This window comes from Amphiura filiformis, chromosome 20, assembly GCF_039555335.1.
Source record: "Amphiura filiformis chromosome 20, Afil_fr2py, whole genome shotgun sequence".
NCBI lineage: Eukaryota > Metazoa > Echinodermata > Ophiuroidea > Amphilepidida > Amphiuridae > Amphiura > Amphiura filiformis.
Window position 1 is genome coordinate 57,680,519 of NC_092647.1, and position 15,278 is coordinate 57,695,796.

A 15,278-nucleotide genomic window follows, 5' to 3' on the forward strand; every position below is an offset into this window, starting at 1 on the left:
TCCTCCTGTAAAACTGTCCAAACTGCACTTACGATAGTGTAGCACTCTGCCGACGATTTGGTTCTGTTTTCCAACATTTTTAGTGATAATTTGTTATATAAAATAAGTAAAAATCATGTGTTTTTTTTCTTCGTGTATGAAATAGATTAATAAACTTGACATTTATTGCTGCTCGAGAAATGAGACAAAATAATGCACTTGCGCTGATGTTGATGCGTCTAATGCACTCCCCCCTTCAGGGGCTCTTGCATTAGACGCATCAACATCAGCGTGTGTGCTTTATTTTGTCTAATTTCTCTCCCAACAAGTAATACACGTTCATTAAGCTATAATTGGCGGATCTGAAGATGCAAAATTGTCACTCAGTATCTGTTGCTTGGTCAGGTCCTCTATGTGCTGTGCAATGCAGCGGTTCCGAATATTGAACCATTCTTGAGTCACAAAAATCGCCTTCCAAGTTTTTAGGTTTTTTTTTGTTTTGCCCCAGGGTCTGGAAATAATTAGTGATAAAAATGTTTTAAAAAATCTAAAAATCGCTAAGTATCGCTGCAACACATTTTATTTCTAAAAGTTAATACAGTAAAACCTCCATATAACAAAATCTGATACAAGAAAACCCCTGTTATAAAGAATTATTTTTCCAGAACCAAGATAATTCTTTTGTTATTTATTGTTTTTACAACCCTGATATAACAAAATTTGGATATAAAGAACTAATTTCTCTGTCCCTGACATTACTTTGTTATAATGAGTTTCCACTGTATAACAATCTATGAAAGAGTTATGTAATTAAGTCATCCAAATAAGTTGAGAAAAGATGTGTTTATTTTTAATGGTGTCTGCTTTATTTAGGTCTTGTGTGGTGGTTATTAATATTTGTGTGGAATTTATTTAATTTCAGGTTGTGGGGGTAACTTCTCCACTCCAACAGGTAATATCCATTCGCACAATTACCCAAATAATTATGACCATAATACAGACTGCACATGGTTGATAACAGTAGACAGCACCAAGAGTATCAATATTACCTTCTTGGCCTTTAATCTGGAAGCTTCCGGCAGCTCTTGTTATTATGACTATGTCAAGGTAAGATCAGGAACTGTATTTTGAATCTAATTTAGGAGAGTGATTTTTAGCCCTCCTTAGTTGACCATTCTCTGCTTACATTCTATTGTAAATGCTCTAAACAGCTCTCCTTAAAGGCTCCAGAAGAGCTATTTAATTCTCTCCTGCTAATTCCAAAAGACATTCCGTGTAAGATATTTACATGTCTTGAAAATAAAGCAAGCTCTCTGGCCGCAAGCCTGTTAATATTAGCAAAGGCCCCTTAAACTTGGAAATTGTGGCTTATTTCCAACACTAATAAATAACCATTTATAAGGCAGACAAATAAAGTTAAACTTTTTGGGGAATTAAATATGAGAAAGGTCTCCACATACATAAATGACAGCCAGTGAAAAACTTTCACTGACCAACCAGGATTTGAACCTGGGACCTTCGGATTACCAGACCAATGCTCTACCAACTGAGCTATGAGTTAGATAGACCCATTAGCTCAGCTAATGAGTCAGAGAAGACTGAGCTAATGAGTCAGATAGAGAAGGGCAGTGATGTTATTATCTATAGGCCTTTGATTTCGGAATGATTTCCTAACCTCTTTCTGAAAGCTTCTTTGATGAGAAGATGAGGATGGATATTGAACTGAGGGCCTATAGATAACATCACTACTCTTCTCTATCTGACTTGTTAGCTGAGTTGATAGAGCATCGATCTGATGATCCGAAGATCCCAGGTTCATTTGTGGCTGCCTGCATAGGTACACCGCCGCCAAGGTACCTGACTGGTACACATGAGTACCTACACAGTACCAATGCTGATACTGCATAGGATCCACCAACAGTGGTACTGTACTAGTACTACACTGGTACTATAGTACCTGTGCAGGCAGCTGTATAACAGGAATCTGGTAGTGTAAGTGTCATGGGCTGTAGCCTCTATTCAATTGACGCATTTGCAATATATATTCTTGTAAAAGGTATTCTTCCAGCCATACTTAATTTACTTCTTTGTGTTGGCACTGTTAATGTCACAAATGTATTCCTCTAGCACATCATCGTCAACTAATTCAAAGCCAAAATTTGCTATTTAGGGTAGAAAACAGAGAGTTTGATCAGACCTCCAAATAAAATAAATAAACAAACTGACAAGACAGATCAATCAAATGATAGGAATGTAAACATGCGTTACCTAATTTCTTCTGTTTGTTCAAATAGGTTTATGATGGTCCAAATGAAAACTCTCCACTTCTGTTGGTAGATTGTGGAGCAGGACTACCCAGTCCACCCTCATACTTTTCCAGTGGAAACCAAATGTATATCCGAATGAGAGCTGATGGCAGTATCAGCAGGAGTGGTTTCAATGCTAACTATATATCTGGTAAGTTATTTGAAAACAAGGGCATAAACAATCTATTAGTCATGAAAATATATGAATGAACCCCGTCCATACATATGCAACATTCTGTGTGCTTTTATTGTCCTCTACAAGTACAAATACAATCATTTTAAACTACAAAATACCATTTCCTAATCATTGTTTTTTAAAGTTTTTTTATCGCCAGTTGTGAGAAACATTTACTTGCTCATACATTCCATCGTGTTTGGATGCGCAAACATCATGTACAATGAGCATACATTGTTCGTGCTTTGCTTAAATAGCGCACAAGCATACATGCGCATATCCAACTCGTGAGCGTCCATGGGTTCTAGCACAGCTTGTTTACAACTGGAATGCCGGGCATTAACATTGTTTATGCCCAACTATTGACCAATCATGCACAAACTTATATAGCCTGTATGTACTAATTAGACGGTTTCTTGATTATTTTAGCCATGTGGTATACATATGTGGCATAATAACATTTGTTCATGTTGATTCTGATTTTACAAAGGTTCTTGTTGGTTGGCTGCTTGATTGATTGATTGATTCATTCTTTTTTTGACTGACTGATAAGCTGATTGATTGACTGACTTAACTAACTGACTGAAATTATAACTAACATTGGAACAATTACGCATTTTGCGGTCAATTATGAGATATTAATGACCACGATTTGCGTTCGCATTTTCACAAATGATAAAATATGATTGGATCGCATGTATTGCGTTTATTAATGAGGTTATGAATTATAGGTTAATAACTGCGCATTAGTTATTTGGAGGGCATTGTGAAAAATCTAAAAATTTTGCCTTTGGAACCGAGGAATATCCCGATACGCCTCGAGGTTCAAAGCAAAATGTTTAGATTTTTCACAATGCCCGATATATAACTGATGCAAAGTTATTAACCTAATTCATAACCGCTCATTTTAACTCATCACTCAACCAAATCTCAAGATTTTATTCTCCGAAATTTGTTGAAATAAACAATTTTTATCAAAACTTATATTTCGCCCTTCAAAAAGTCGAACAGGCTAAAACGGACTTACCATTTACAGCACTGCGGAATCACGCCATGTGCAAATATGGTAGTTGTGCGCGCGTGAAGTGTTCCGGTGCAACAGATATGCACACGCGGAAGTCATTGATGGATATCAATAACCTCCGCGCCGGTGTGCGTATATCATATAACGAGCAATTTAATTGGGACGCACATATGGCTTAATATGCGGAGGTTATGAATTTGCAATATAGTTGGAAGTATCATGAAAATATAGAAAGGTGTGCTTGTAATTTACAAGATAAATGCATCTAAATTTTGATTTTGTTCCTTTTCAAGTTTTGTACCAATAATTTGATTTCAGTGTGTGGTGGACGCCTTGATGCATCTCAAGGAGGAGTTATTACATCAGAGAATTATCCTAATCGTTATCCACGTGGTCAGAATTGTACATGGATTATAGAATCACCGAATCCAGGTACAGTATCTTATAGTAGACTGACGCCTCAGTCGGTCAATGATATGGTTGACTACTAACACCTGAATGTGTAATTCTAGTGTCAGGCTTTAATTACCCCAGATTTTACCCGTTATCATCATGCGCAGTAATTTTATTTCCTATGTATTTGTATACCTGTTTCATATCTAATGCTCTCTTTTTAATATATAATTTATGAGTGTAATTATTTTCATCGATGTAAAACACAGATGATCATCTCAATGCAACCTTATAATTATGATTATTTATGAATGCCATTAATAAGATCATTTCTTTCATGGCAATATTTATGGAAATAGGGAGCAAGCATGACACACCAGTTAAGGTCTTTGCCTTTGGTGAAAGAGGTCCCGGGTTCAATTCCCCACAGGACCCCCTCCCCCAAAAAATATGTAATTCCACTCTTCCTGTGACTCATCTGGTGAAGGTGAGGTCATCTGGTGAAGGTGGGGCAGATGACCCATGATAAAATATAATATGATTGAATAAGAATATACATTTTTAATCATTTGCCATAAAATGTGTATTATATCGCGAAATTCAAAAAAAAATCAAATTATTTGATATCAGAAGGACTTTCTTTGTATCAGAATACAATTCGATATGTCTGATAAAATACTGTTCAAACGCTCATACCCCAGCAATTAAAGCAACATATAATTATTGTGATTGCCATTTATGACCTTACATGTACATGCAATAGGCACCCACATGCTGCTCTGGTCTGCATTGCAACAGGCTGAAATAGTTCAGCATATTCAAGTGTCATCACACAGAATGGATAGAATTCTGTATTGATGGTCTTTATAACTTACTTACAAAAATATCCAAACTTAGTTATGTGTATGTGTTAAAGGCAGTCTTGATACAGAAATTTCTTTTTGAAGAGTAACAGGCAGTCATAAAATTAAAGTCATGCCATTTTAATATGGCTTTTTGATACTTTTTTCTCATTACAGTTGACCGAGTCATCCTAACATTCACCCATTTGGATATCAGTGTATCGGATAATTGTGCCAATGATTCAGTGACTGTCCGCAATGGAAATGATGTAACAGCACCTTTAGTGGATACCTACTGTGGCACCTCCTCACCACCACCACTTATATCATTTGGAGCTGCCTTCACTCTTCAATTCATCTCTGATCAAATCAATGAGTGGAACGTTTATAACAAGGGATTTAGGGTGACTTATTCAACATCAATTTCATGTGAGTATATGGTCTTTACATTCCACATGGCTTTATTAGTGAAGGACGGTTGACATTTTTCACAGACATCACTGATAAATGAATGTTATAATATTTTGATTTAAACCTTTGACAAGCGCATACTACCGTGATGTTGCAAAGTCAGAGCTAACAATACATATGGCGCAAAGTTTGTTCATAAATTTCCACTCGGCAACAGCGTCGCCTCAGTAGCCAATCAGGGACAAGGGTGTTTCAATGCAGTAAATATGCGATGTACAATTAAAATATGCTCTCGTCAAAGTCCCTGATTGGCCTCAACAGCTGATCAGGGACAAGTGTGTTTCAATGCAGTAAATACCGTAAACGTTCACCTAATGGCGCACCTGGGCTCCTTTGCCTTGGGGTAAATTTCATGTACAAATAGAGAGCTCCCTACTCTAGAAATCCCATCAAGAAATAAGGGTACATGCCCTTATTTGCTGGTTTTTTTTTTTTTTTATGGGAGGGCACTTTTAGTTTGTGTCTAAAATTCCAGTTATGTCAAGGGAGCCCATTGCGCCATTAGGCGAACGTTTACGGTATGTGATGTACACTTAAAATACACTCTCATCAAAGGTTTACAGGAAAAGAATAAGATAGGCCCAGTGTTGAAGCCCTTTGCACCCAAATACCTGGAATGGGTGTTTTTTTGTTTGTTTTTTACATGGACTCAATATCAATTTTGTTTTCATTAATGATTGAGATTAGGAGGTTATTCATGCACAATTCGTCGGCTGTATTCCATAGTGGCGTATAGTGATTTTTGGTCATTTTTTTTTAAATTGGCACATATGTTTTTAATAATGTTCTCTTTCATTTTTCTAAGTCTCATTAGTCAAAACTGGCTAATTAATAAGTAATTAATTAATTAAATGTATCGTATAGCTACAAAGTGCAATTTTGTGTTTCCATAGTGGCGTATCGACCATACGCCACTTTTTATACACATTTTATAATTATGAAATATCGGCAAAAATAAAAAACATTGTATGTCATAGTGGCGTACACGTATCGGACCTATATGCCACTATGGAATACAAACGACGAAAAGTAACGCCATAGGGATTACACTGCGACCGAGGTGGCGTATAAGGTTAACGTTAGGTTAGGGTATTGCGTTTTGCTTGTTTTCCATAGTGACGTATAGTTTTGTGCTTTTTGTTTTCAGTTTGCCAGATATAGTATGTATTTATTTCTTTTGAAAAATATATAACAATAAAATCTATATTACTACAGAAATTTCACATCATTTACAAAATATAATGAATGTCTGATTTACACAACTCAATTTTAAATTGGCATTTCTTCAAACCCGATTTTCTCGAAAAGTTGTTTATTCGCGGCGCCCCACTATACGCCACTATGGAATACAGACGACGAATTAATAAAAAAAAAATGCCATGCTTAAAATGTAGAAGGAGAAATATATACATTATTTTGATTTGTTGTGTCTTTGATATTATCAGCATGTGGTGGTGCACTGACCAGTATGTCAGGTGCATTTGCTAGTCCAGGCTACCCAGACAGCTATCCTACAGATACAGAGTGTGTGTGGACTATACCATCATCCCCAGGCAACAGGGTACAGGTTACATTTAGGTAAGGAGATTTCTTCGGTCACCTCACATACTGACCTAAAAAAAAGTGTTTCACATACAGAGCTATTATACAATACTGGTTTTAAATTTAGCCTCAGACTTACTGCAAAATTAATTATACTCAAAGGATATTTTTTATGAAAAAGACACTTGATTGACACTTTGATTGACAGTGGCATCAGACGCTAACTAGTCTTTTTCTAATTCTGTCTTGGATTTAATATATACAAAACATTAGACATAAAAACTTCAAAATCTTCCCATTAAGTAATACATTACTATTGATCCATTCTATTTATCTCTCAGTGCATTTGCACTTCAAGATTCACCAGGATGCACAGCTGATTACTTGGAAATACGACAAGGCAACTCCACTGGCGCCCTCATTGGCCGATTCTGTGGAGCCACTTTCCCCACCAATGCCACTACTAGAGGAAGTATGTGGATACGGTTTTATTCCGATAGTTCTTCACCAGGAAGTGGTTTCCTCGCACAGTTTGGACATGGTAAGATACATTCATCCAACTTGGGACTTGAAAGTGAACTGTAAATCAGAATTTATATGGTGGTTGAATGTTTGTAGGCCTGTAAAAATGAAGCAAGGCAAAAGTTAGAGAAGACCATAGAAAAAGAAGCTTATCGCAGACTTAGTTATGCTGCCTTTTCCAAATTGTGTAACTAGAGATGAGGGCAAGCTGTACACCTGAGCTCTTTCAGAATATTGAATGCTCCACACCAGCTTGGATTAGGGATTTTAGGTGGTTCCATTGGAGATGGTCTATGGCTATACTGACTATTTCACAATTGTAATTTCACAACCATGGCATGACCATTTCATAATAGTCATGATGAAAATTTCACAATAGTCACGATAACAATGTCATAATAGTCATGATGACAATTTCATAATAGTCATGACAATTTCATAATAGTCATGATGACAATTTCATAATAGTATGATGGCAATTTCATAATAGTATGATGACAATTTCATAATAGTACATGATGACAATTTCATAATAGTCATGACAATTTCATAATAGTCATAATGACAATTTCATAATAGTATGATGACAATTTCATAATAGTACATGATGACAATTTCATAATAGTCATGACAATTTCATAATAGTCATTGACAATTTCATAATAGTCATGATGACAATTTCATAATAGTACATGATGACAATTTCATAATAGTCATGACAATTTCATAATAGTCATGACAATTTCATAATAGTCATTGACAATTTCATAATAGTCATGATGACAATTTCATAATAGTCATGATGACAATTTCACAGCGATGATGATGATAATAATAATAATGATAATTTAATCTTCTATAGCGCATTACAAACAAATCTCAATGCGCTTTACAAAGCATGCATAAAAGCATATACACACATGGCAACAATATTTAAATATACAGCATTAAGATATGAACTAACATTTTAAAATTAACAAAGATAATAAGTTGATGTATATTGCACAGTTGCGTCAGAGGCGAGCAAAGGGTGATAGTAGCATGTGAAATATACAACAATGAACATGCAAAATGAAAAAGCAAAAAGAACACAAGATGCATATTTCACACAAGGAGTAAAACAAAAAAGCACACACAGAAGCAGCAAAAATTTGAAATTTGAAATGATAAACCATTTCATAATAATCATGATGACAATTTCATAATAATAGGCTTGATAATAATAGTGATGTTGATCATTTCATAATAGTCATAATGACAATTTAATAATATTCATGATGACCATTTGATAATAGTCATAATGACAATTTCATAATAGTCATGATGATCATTTCATAATAGTCATGATGACCATTTCATAATATTCATGATGACCATTTCATAATAGTCATAATGACAATTTCATAATAGCCTTGATGATAATTTCATAATAGTATGATGACAATTTCATAATAGCCTTGATGATAATTTCATAATAGTATGATGACAATTTCATAATAGCCTTGATGATAATTTCATAATAGTATGATGACAATTTCATAATCATAGTTATGATGACAATTTCATTAAAGTCATGATGACAACTTCATAATAGTGATGTTGATCATTTCATAATAGTCATAATTACAATTTTATAATATAGCTATGATGACAATTTCATAATAATAGGCATGATAATAATAGTGATGTTGATCATTTCATAATAGTCATAATGACAATTTAATAATAGTCATGATGACCATTTCATAATTTCATAATAGTATGATGACAATTTCATAATCATAGTTATGATGACAATTTCATTAAAGTCATGATGACAACTTCATAATAGTGATGTTGATCATTTCATAATAGTCATAATTACAATTTCATAATATAGCCATGATGACATTTTCATAATATATCCATGATGACAATTTCTCCACAGTTTATGGTGGTACCATAAGACCACCAGGAGGTCAAATAGCCTCCCCATTCTACCCCGATCTATATCCACCAAATCTAAATATTCAGTGGGTTATCTTAGTGGCCGGACAAAGCCATATTCGGATGACATTCCTAGACTTTTCTTTAGAAGACCAAATCTATATATATTGTCTTACTGATTACCTTACTGTGAGTATGGAGATGTTTTAGTTTTCTTCACAAGTTCAATTTTTTGAGATGGTGTGAATTGTTGCATCTACAGCCAACTACTCATAAAGCAATAATATGTGATTTGCATAAAGAATAGATTCCTATAATTTGTACTTTGTTCTCAAAATTACAAAAAAATGACTTAGGCAATTAGCGTAGCAGGCTGACGATATATTATGTTGCGGAGCTTCACGCAGCTGGGATGCATAAATAAGACGTATGACAAATAATGATATGCACACAATTTATACATCACTGATTCATATCAATGACACAAGTACACCCCAGCTGACATTCACAAGATGTGTTAGCAAGCACCCATTTTATTAATAACACTTTTTAAAATAAATTTGGTCAAATATCAATTAATATAGAAATTACTTTATATATGATCTCTTTATCATGAATTGCAACATTACACAGTAAAAAAAAGTTCACTGTTGGAATGATTTAAGCACCTAGACCACTAATTAAATCAAAATTGTTACTATTAGGAGTAATTGTTGTATTGTGCAAAAAATATGTTACTAGCTTAGAAAATTGAACTTTGAGTGAAGAAAACTCTATAATACCTGTAGGGTCAACAAGGAGAACTAACAATAATCTTAGTTGGTGAGAGTGGTTTAGATTGCATGCGCTAAATTTCATTGGTTTCTGGATGTCATCTATGAGGTAATTCTTCTTTTGTATGGTCATCTCAAAATTACCCCCAAAGTGTGCTGTATGTGCGTAATATACACTTGTGTATATTCCTTACATATGCATGCTTAATTACAATTATATGCTCTGCAAAAGCCTTCTGGCATGTTACTAGAAAAGCAAGAAAAACAAACAAAAATGCACTTTTTTACACATGAATTGGCAGGAAGAAATAACCTTGAACCAATTTTCTTTTCTGAATTATCACCAAAATACGAAGAAAACTGAGATTACGTCCATCTTGGGATTGTGTTCCCAATTGGATTTACATGAGAATTCATAATGCCCTGCATAAATAATTAAGATTTGTCTTTCTCGACATGAAAATGCAGTGTCTAGCTTATTTAGTGTAGGAGCTAGTTACTACATTATTAGTAAATATTTTAAAGTGCAAAAACTGGACATGTGTGGTGAATAGTGTATTTTGGGATTGATGGATCTCTGAATGTCCCTTTAATTAAATTAAATTTTGGATTTATAAAGCGCCTTTCTCCAGATCTTAGAGGACTCAAAGCGCTGTAATTTCGCTGCAATGGTGAATCATCACAATTTGATCGCATCAACTAGGTTGCTGCCGAACTACGCACACCTATCCGCATTTAGATTGTAACATCCACCAATTATCTGTGCAGCTCCCCAAATTCCATTGGGTTAAGGACGTTTTTGATAACCAAACAACTAATCACCGATTTTTGCGATACAGGAGGAAACCGGAGATCCCGGAGAAAACCTGTGAGAGCGAGCATGGAATCGGGATAAACCAAGTGCATATGAGTCCTTGGGCCGCGCCGGGGCTTGAACCCGGGACCTCAGTGGTGCAAAGCGAGGGAATTACCGCTGTGCTAACTCGCCCTCCCCTTTGAAGCCCAGCGTTGCAGGTGTCTATATACAGGAGCGGATCCAGGAATTTTCAATAGGGGGCACCAAACCACCGCTGCTGCAGTTTGGCCCCCACACAAAGTCAAGTGCCGCTCTGCAAAAATTAGTGGACAAGGTGCTGCTCTGCAAAAATTAGGTGGGGCCGGGTGCGCCCCCATCCTAAATCCGCCCCTGCTATATATGGGACAAGATCAAGGGAATAAGTCAGATGTCGCTAATATTGTTTTTGTGATGTTCAAATTCTGTTCAGTGTTCAAATTCTTTTGCTTTGAATTGTTTGCAGCCATTGATAAATTGCTCATAACTCAGTAACCAGATTTCCAATTTTGATGTGGTTTGAATCAAGCATGTAGCATTCATGAACTGCCAGAAAATGATGTAAATAACTTTTAATTTAAAATTGCACACATGTGACTCATTCCCCATGATCATGTCACATTATATGCGCTATTAACTCTGGTGATGGGAGCTCACTAACTTATGCTATATGTTATCTCTTCTTTCTTTTCTTGGTAGCTTATGGTGGTGTTTTAACTCAGCCTGATAATCAGCTTGCCTCACCCAGGTATCCCATTAATTATGATAATAATCTCAATGTCCTGTGGACGTTGGAAAGCTCGGGAAATAATCGAATTAGAGCTACGTTCATTGATTTTGAACTGGAGGGTGTATTTTGGCAATCCAATTTGTGTTTCTGGGACATTGTAAGAGTAAGTATAATGCATGAATCTATTTAGATCTGATCTGGTCTACTAGCTAACTAATCTAATCTTTTAATTCAATCTCATCTGATCTGATCTGTTCTGTTCTGATCTGATCTAAATGTGATGATAATCTATTCTAACCTTATCTATTCTAGCTAATGTAATTTCATCTTGTTTAATTTAATCTAATTTCATCTTGTTTACTTGAAGGTGGTACTACATCCCCTGATAAATATTGTGACTAATTTTGCATTTTTCTCAAAATATATCTACACACTGGCAACAAAAGTTATGTATATTATTATTACTTCACTGAAATTTCAGTGATTCAACACAAGTGGTTCATTATATATGTTAAGGAAAGAGGTACATTCTAGTGGTACCTCTGTTCTCATAAATAACGTACCGCTTGTCTTGAGTCACTGTAATTACAGTGTTTCCTTGCCTCTATAATATACATAATCTTTGTTACCAGTGTGTTATTATATTTTCAGAAAAATGCAAAAAATAGTCACAAATTTATCAAGGGGTTTAGTACCACCTTAAGGGCTCTGGTATGAACGTTTCAACAATATTTTTTGTGGGAAATGAGAGCACAATCGGACATCGAATTGCATTCTGAATACAAGGAATTCTGATATCAAATAATTTTGATTTTTTGAAATTAGCGATATAATACTAATTTTATGACAACTTACTCAAATTTAAAATTTAAAGTCGTCGAAGTAAACTTTATAAATCTAATGATATGTACATGCAATATGTAGCTGGGATGAAAAGCTGATGAAGAATTGAAAATTTTGACCATTCATATTGAAAAAGCCAGTTTCCTGGGAAAGTGGATCAGATGCTCACGCCTGATGAAGTCCTCCGACGAGATGGATTTAAATATTAGTAAGTTAAAACTTACTGGTTTTGCCAAGCACAAATTACTAATTGATTTGATATACAAACCTGATGAATATATTCACTGACTAAGTAACTTGTCCTTTAAATCTCCCAATTGTATGTGCTTTTAAAAGTCTTAGTTACTTACAGTCCTGGTCAGTTTTGCTGCCCTATTTTATGTCAATATTGAGTGTCATTGAAAAGGGGTGTTTGAAACTCGTTGAAAACCACAAAAAGGGTTTTTTATGGGACAAAAATTTCCCTTGATTTTGCATGAAAAAGAGGGGTAAATTTGATGAAATATCATTGCAAAGGGGGTCTATGAACAATTTGATAACACACATGGTTGCCAACTGTTGAGTTGGGGGCCAGGGGGGTAACAAGATGTATGCAAGACATCCGAATATTACTGTCCCTTAGTTAGCATCGCTCCACAAAATATACACTCTCAACAGAAACATACACCAATGCTGATTCCTATTATAGTTACTGTAAGAATCTTTTTCTTTTTCAATAGATTTACGATGGTCCAGACACCAACTCGCCTGAATTGTTGACCGCATGTGGTGAAAGCATCCCTGACCCTGTAGAAAGCACTGGTAATGTTATGACGATTACCTTTATCACAGATGCCTCTGTTGTCAGGAGAGGGTTCCTGATAGAATGGGCTGAAGTACCAGCAATACCAACAGATGCAGGTATGTGTTGTTTACATGTACCGTATTTCGTCAAATAGTCGCCCCCCCCTCAAATAAACGCCCCCCCCAATTTTTTCAACCAAGATGTTTCAAAAATGCTGATATTTCCATGCCATCTTATGTAGTAAGCTTACCAAGTTCCCCTCATGGTCAATAATAGTGTCAATAATTGGCGAAAATCTGGATTGGAAACTTGGAAGTGAGCCAGAAGTCAGTGTTTCTAGCTCATATTTCATCATTTTAGCGTTTTTTATCGTTCTAAAATTGACCTTGAATAAACGCCCCCCCCTTGGGAAAATGTAACGCCCCTGGGGGCGTTTATTTGACGAAATACGGTATGTGGTTCCAAAATTACACTTCAGCTGACATAATCAGGGACACATGTCATTTCACAAAGACCTGGGAACAGTAGATATGTGACTGAGAAGAGTTATGCTCATGTTTCATTGGTCTTTTGCAAAATTTTTCCAAATATTTTTGCAAATTAAGCTGTAATATCAGGACTCTTTATAACTATGGTACTGTATTGACTCTATTAAACACCCCCTTCTATTAAATGCCCTCCATCTTTTTCAAAAAAGAAAAAGTGACCAAAACGTAGACATTTCTATGCCATAGCATGTAAGCATTGTAGTAAGCTTAAAACTGGTATGTCAAGATCACAAGATTGATAGACAAATCCTATATTCTAACTTACATTTCCATGTAATTCATCGCCACATTATAGCAGAATGTTCATATATTTAACTTAATAAATTTCATTCTTGCATTAAAATGCACTTACAAATCTAATTTTGTGGTATTTTTACAATAATATATATATGGGGTCCTTGTATACGCCTCCATCCATGTTGTATTTCAAAACCGGAAGTCGGATTTCGCAAGTTCCAGAATTCATATTTTGTGGGGTTTTTTCATTGAAAATTCACTTCCAATAAATGCCCCCTTTTTCGAAAATGCAACACCTCCAGGGCGTTTAAGAGCAAATTTTTTCTACGTTGACAAGCTTTTGGACACGTCATCTCTTGGATTTTGCTCCAAGTCTGGGAGATAGAAGCTATTGGGCCCCAATGCAAAAAAAGATATTTTAAAAATTCAGCATCCCTTTGTTGCCATGGTAACAGGCCTACCTTGTTTTTGTTGATTTTAGGTTAAAAACACCCTAATTTCTCTGATTTCACTCGTGAAAAAGTACAAACTTGGCAAAAACCGTACATAAAGGTGGTAGATTTTTTGCCCAAACGGACTTCACAGTTGAGTAACCCTAGCAATTGTCTTACAATTACCCAATTTTAATGAGTCAGTGTTGCCAGATTGATACCCTGTTGCCACGTTGAAATTTCACATTTTCAGAAGTTGAAAAAACAAGAATTTTCATGGTCAACTTTAAGTTCTTACACCCGCCCTCGAGGTGAATTATTTTTCTTCATTCTTGGTAAAGATAACAATGACATTATGCCCTTTCAGGTAATAGAGGAAAAACTTTGGGCATATACAGAATTTGGGCATCACGTGACATAGAAATAATGCGATCCGATTCAATAGAAAAAACATGTTAAATACATCTGCCTGATCCAATCATAGTAATGTTGACATTTAAATGTAGAATTTTGTTTCCAAAATTACATCTGAGATACTTTTAAAACCCAAACATGTTTATCAAAACAAAATGGATGACTTTAAGGTATATACTCCTGGTCATAAAAAAAACCCTATCTTGTACTACTTCGCTGAAAATGTTAATGGTGTTGCATTAGACCGGTTAAAATGAGGGAAGTACCACTAAGAAAATGAGAAATTCTCATATGGTTTTTCTGCACCAGTTCTGCATGGGTAAAAAGCCTGTAACCTGAGAATTTTAATGTGAGGGCACTTTTTTCAAAATGGCCACCAAAATCCAATGTAAAGCAATTATACGATTAAAATTATCAGGTAATGGATATAATTGACCACAATTTGGATTAGTATTGATGGCAGTAATGTATAACTATGTCAAGGAATTAATTGGAAGGTGCCAAGA

The 15,278-nt window shown here is 35.2% G+C and overlaps 1 protein-coding gene across 1 annotated transcript in view; it reads left to right on the forward strand.

Annotated features, from left to right (window-relative positions):
- Positions 1-15,278, forward strand: part of LOC140142103 (cubilin-like) — a 167,333-nt gene that overhangs the window by 96,441 nt on the left and 55,614 nt on the right. Inside the window, 8 exon segments of the mRNA XM_072164062.1 lie at positions 902-1,086; positions 2,274-2,436; positions 3,803-3,916; positions 4,897-5,148; positions 6,636-6,768; positions 7,074-7,273; positions 11,485-11,678; positions 13,078-13,258. Of these exon segments, the coding sequence (XP_072020163.1) occupies positions 902-1,086; positions 2,274-2,436; positions 3,803-3,916; positions 4,897-5,148; positions 6,636-6,768; positions 7,074-7,273; positions 11,485-11,678; positions 13,078-13,258 (1,422 nt within the window).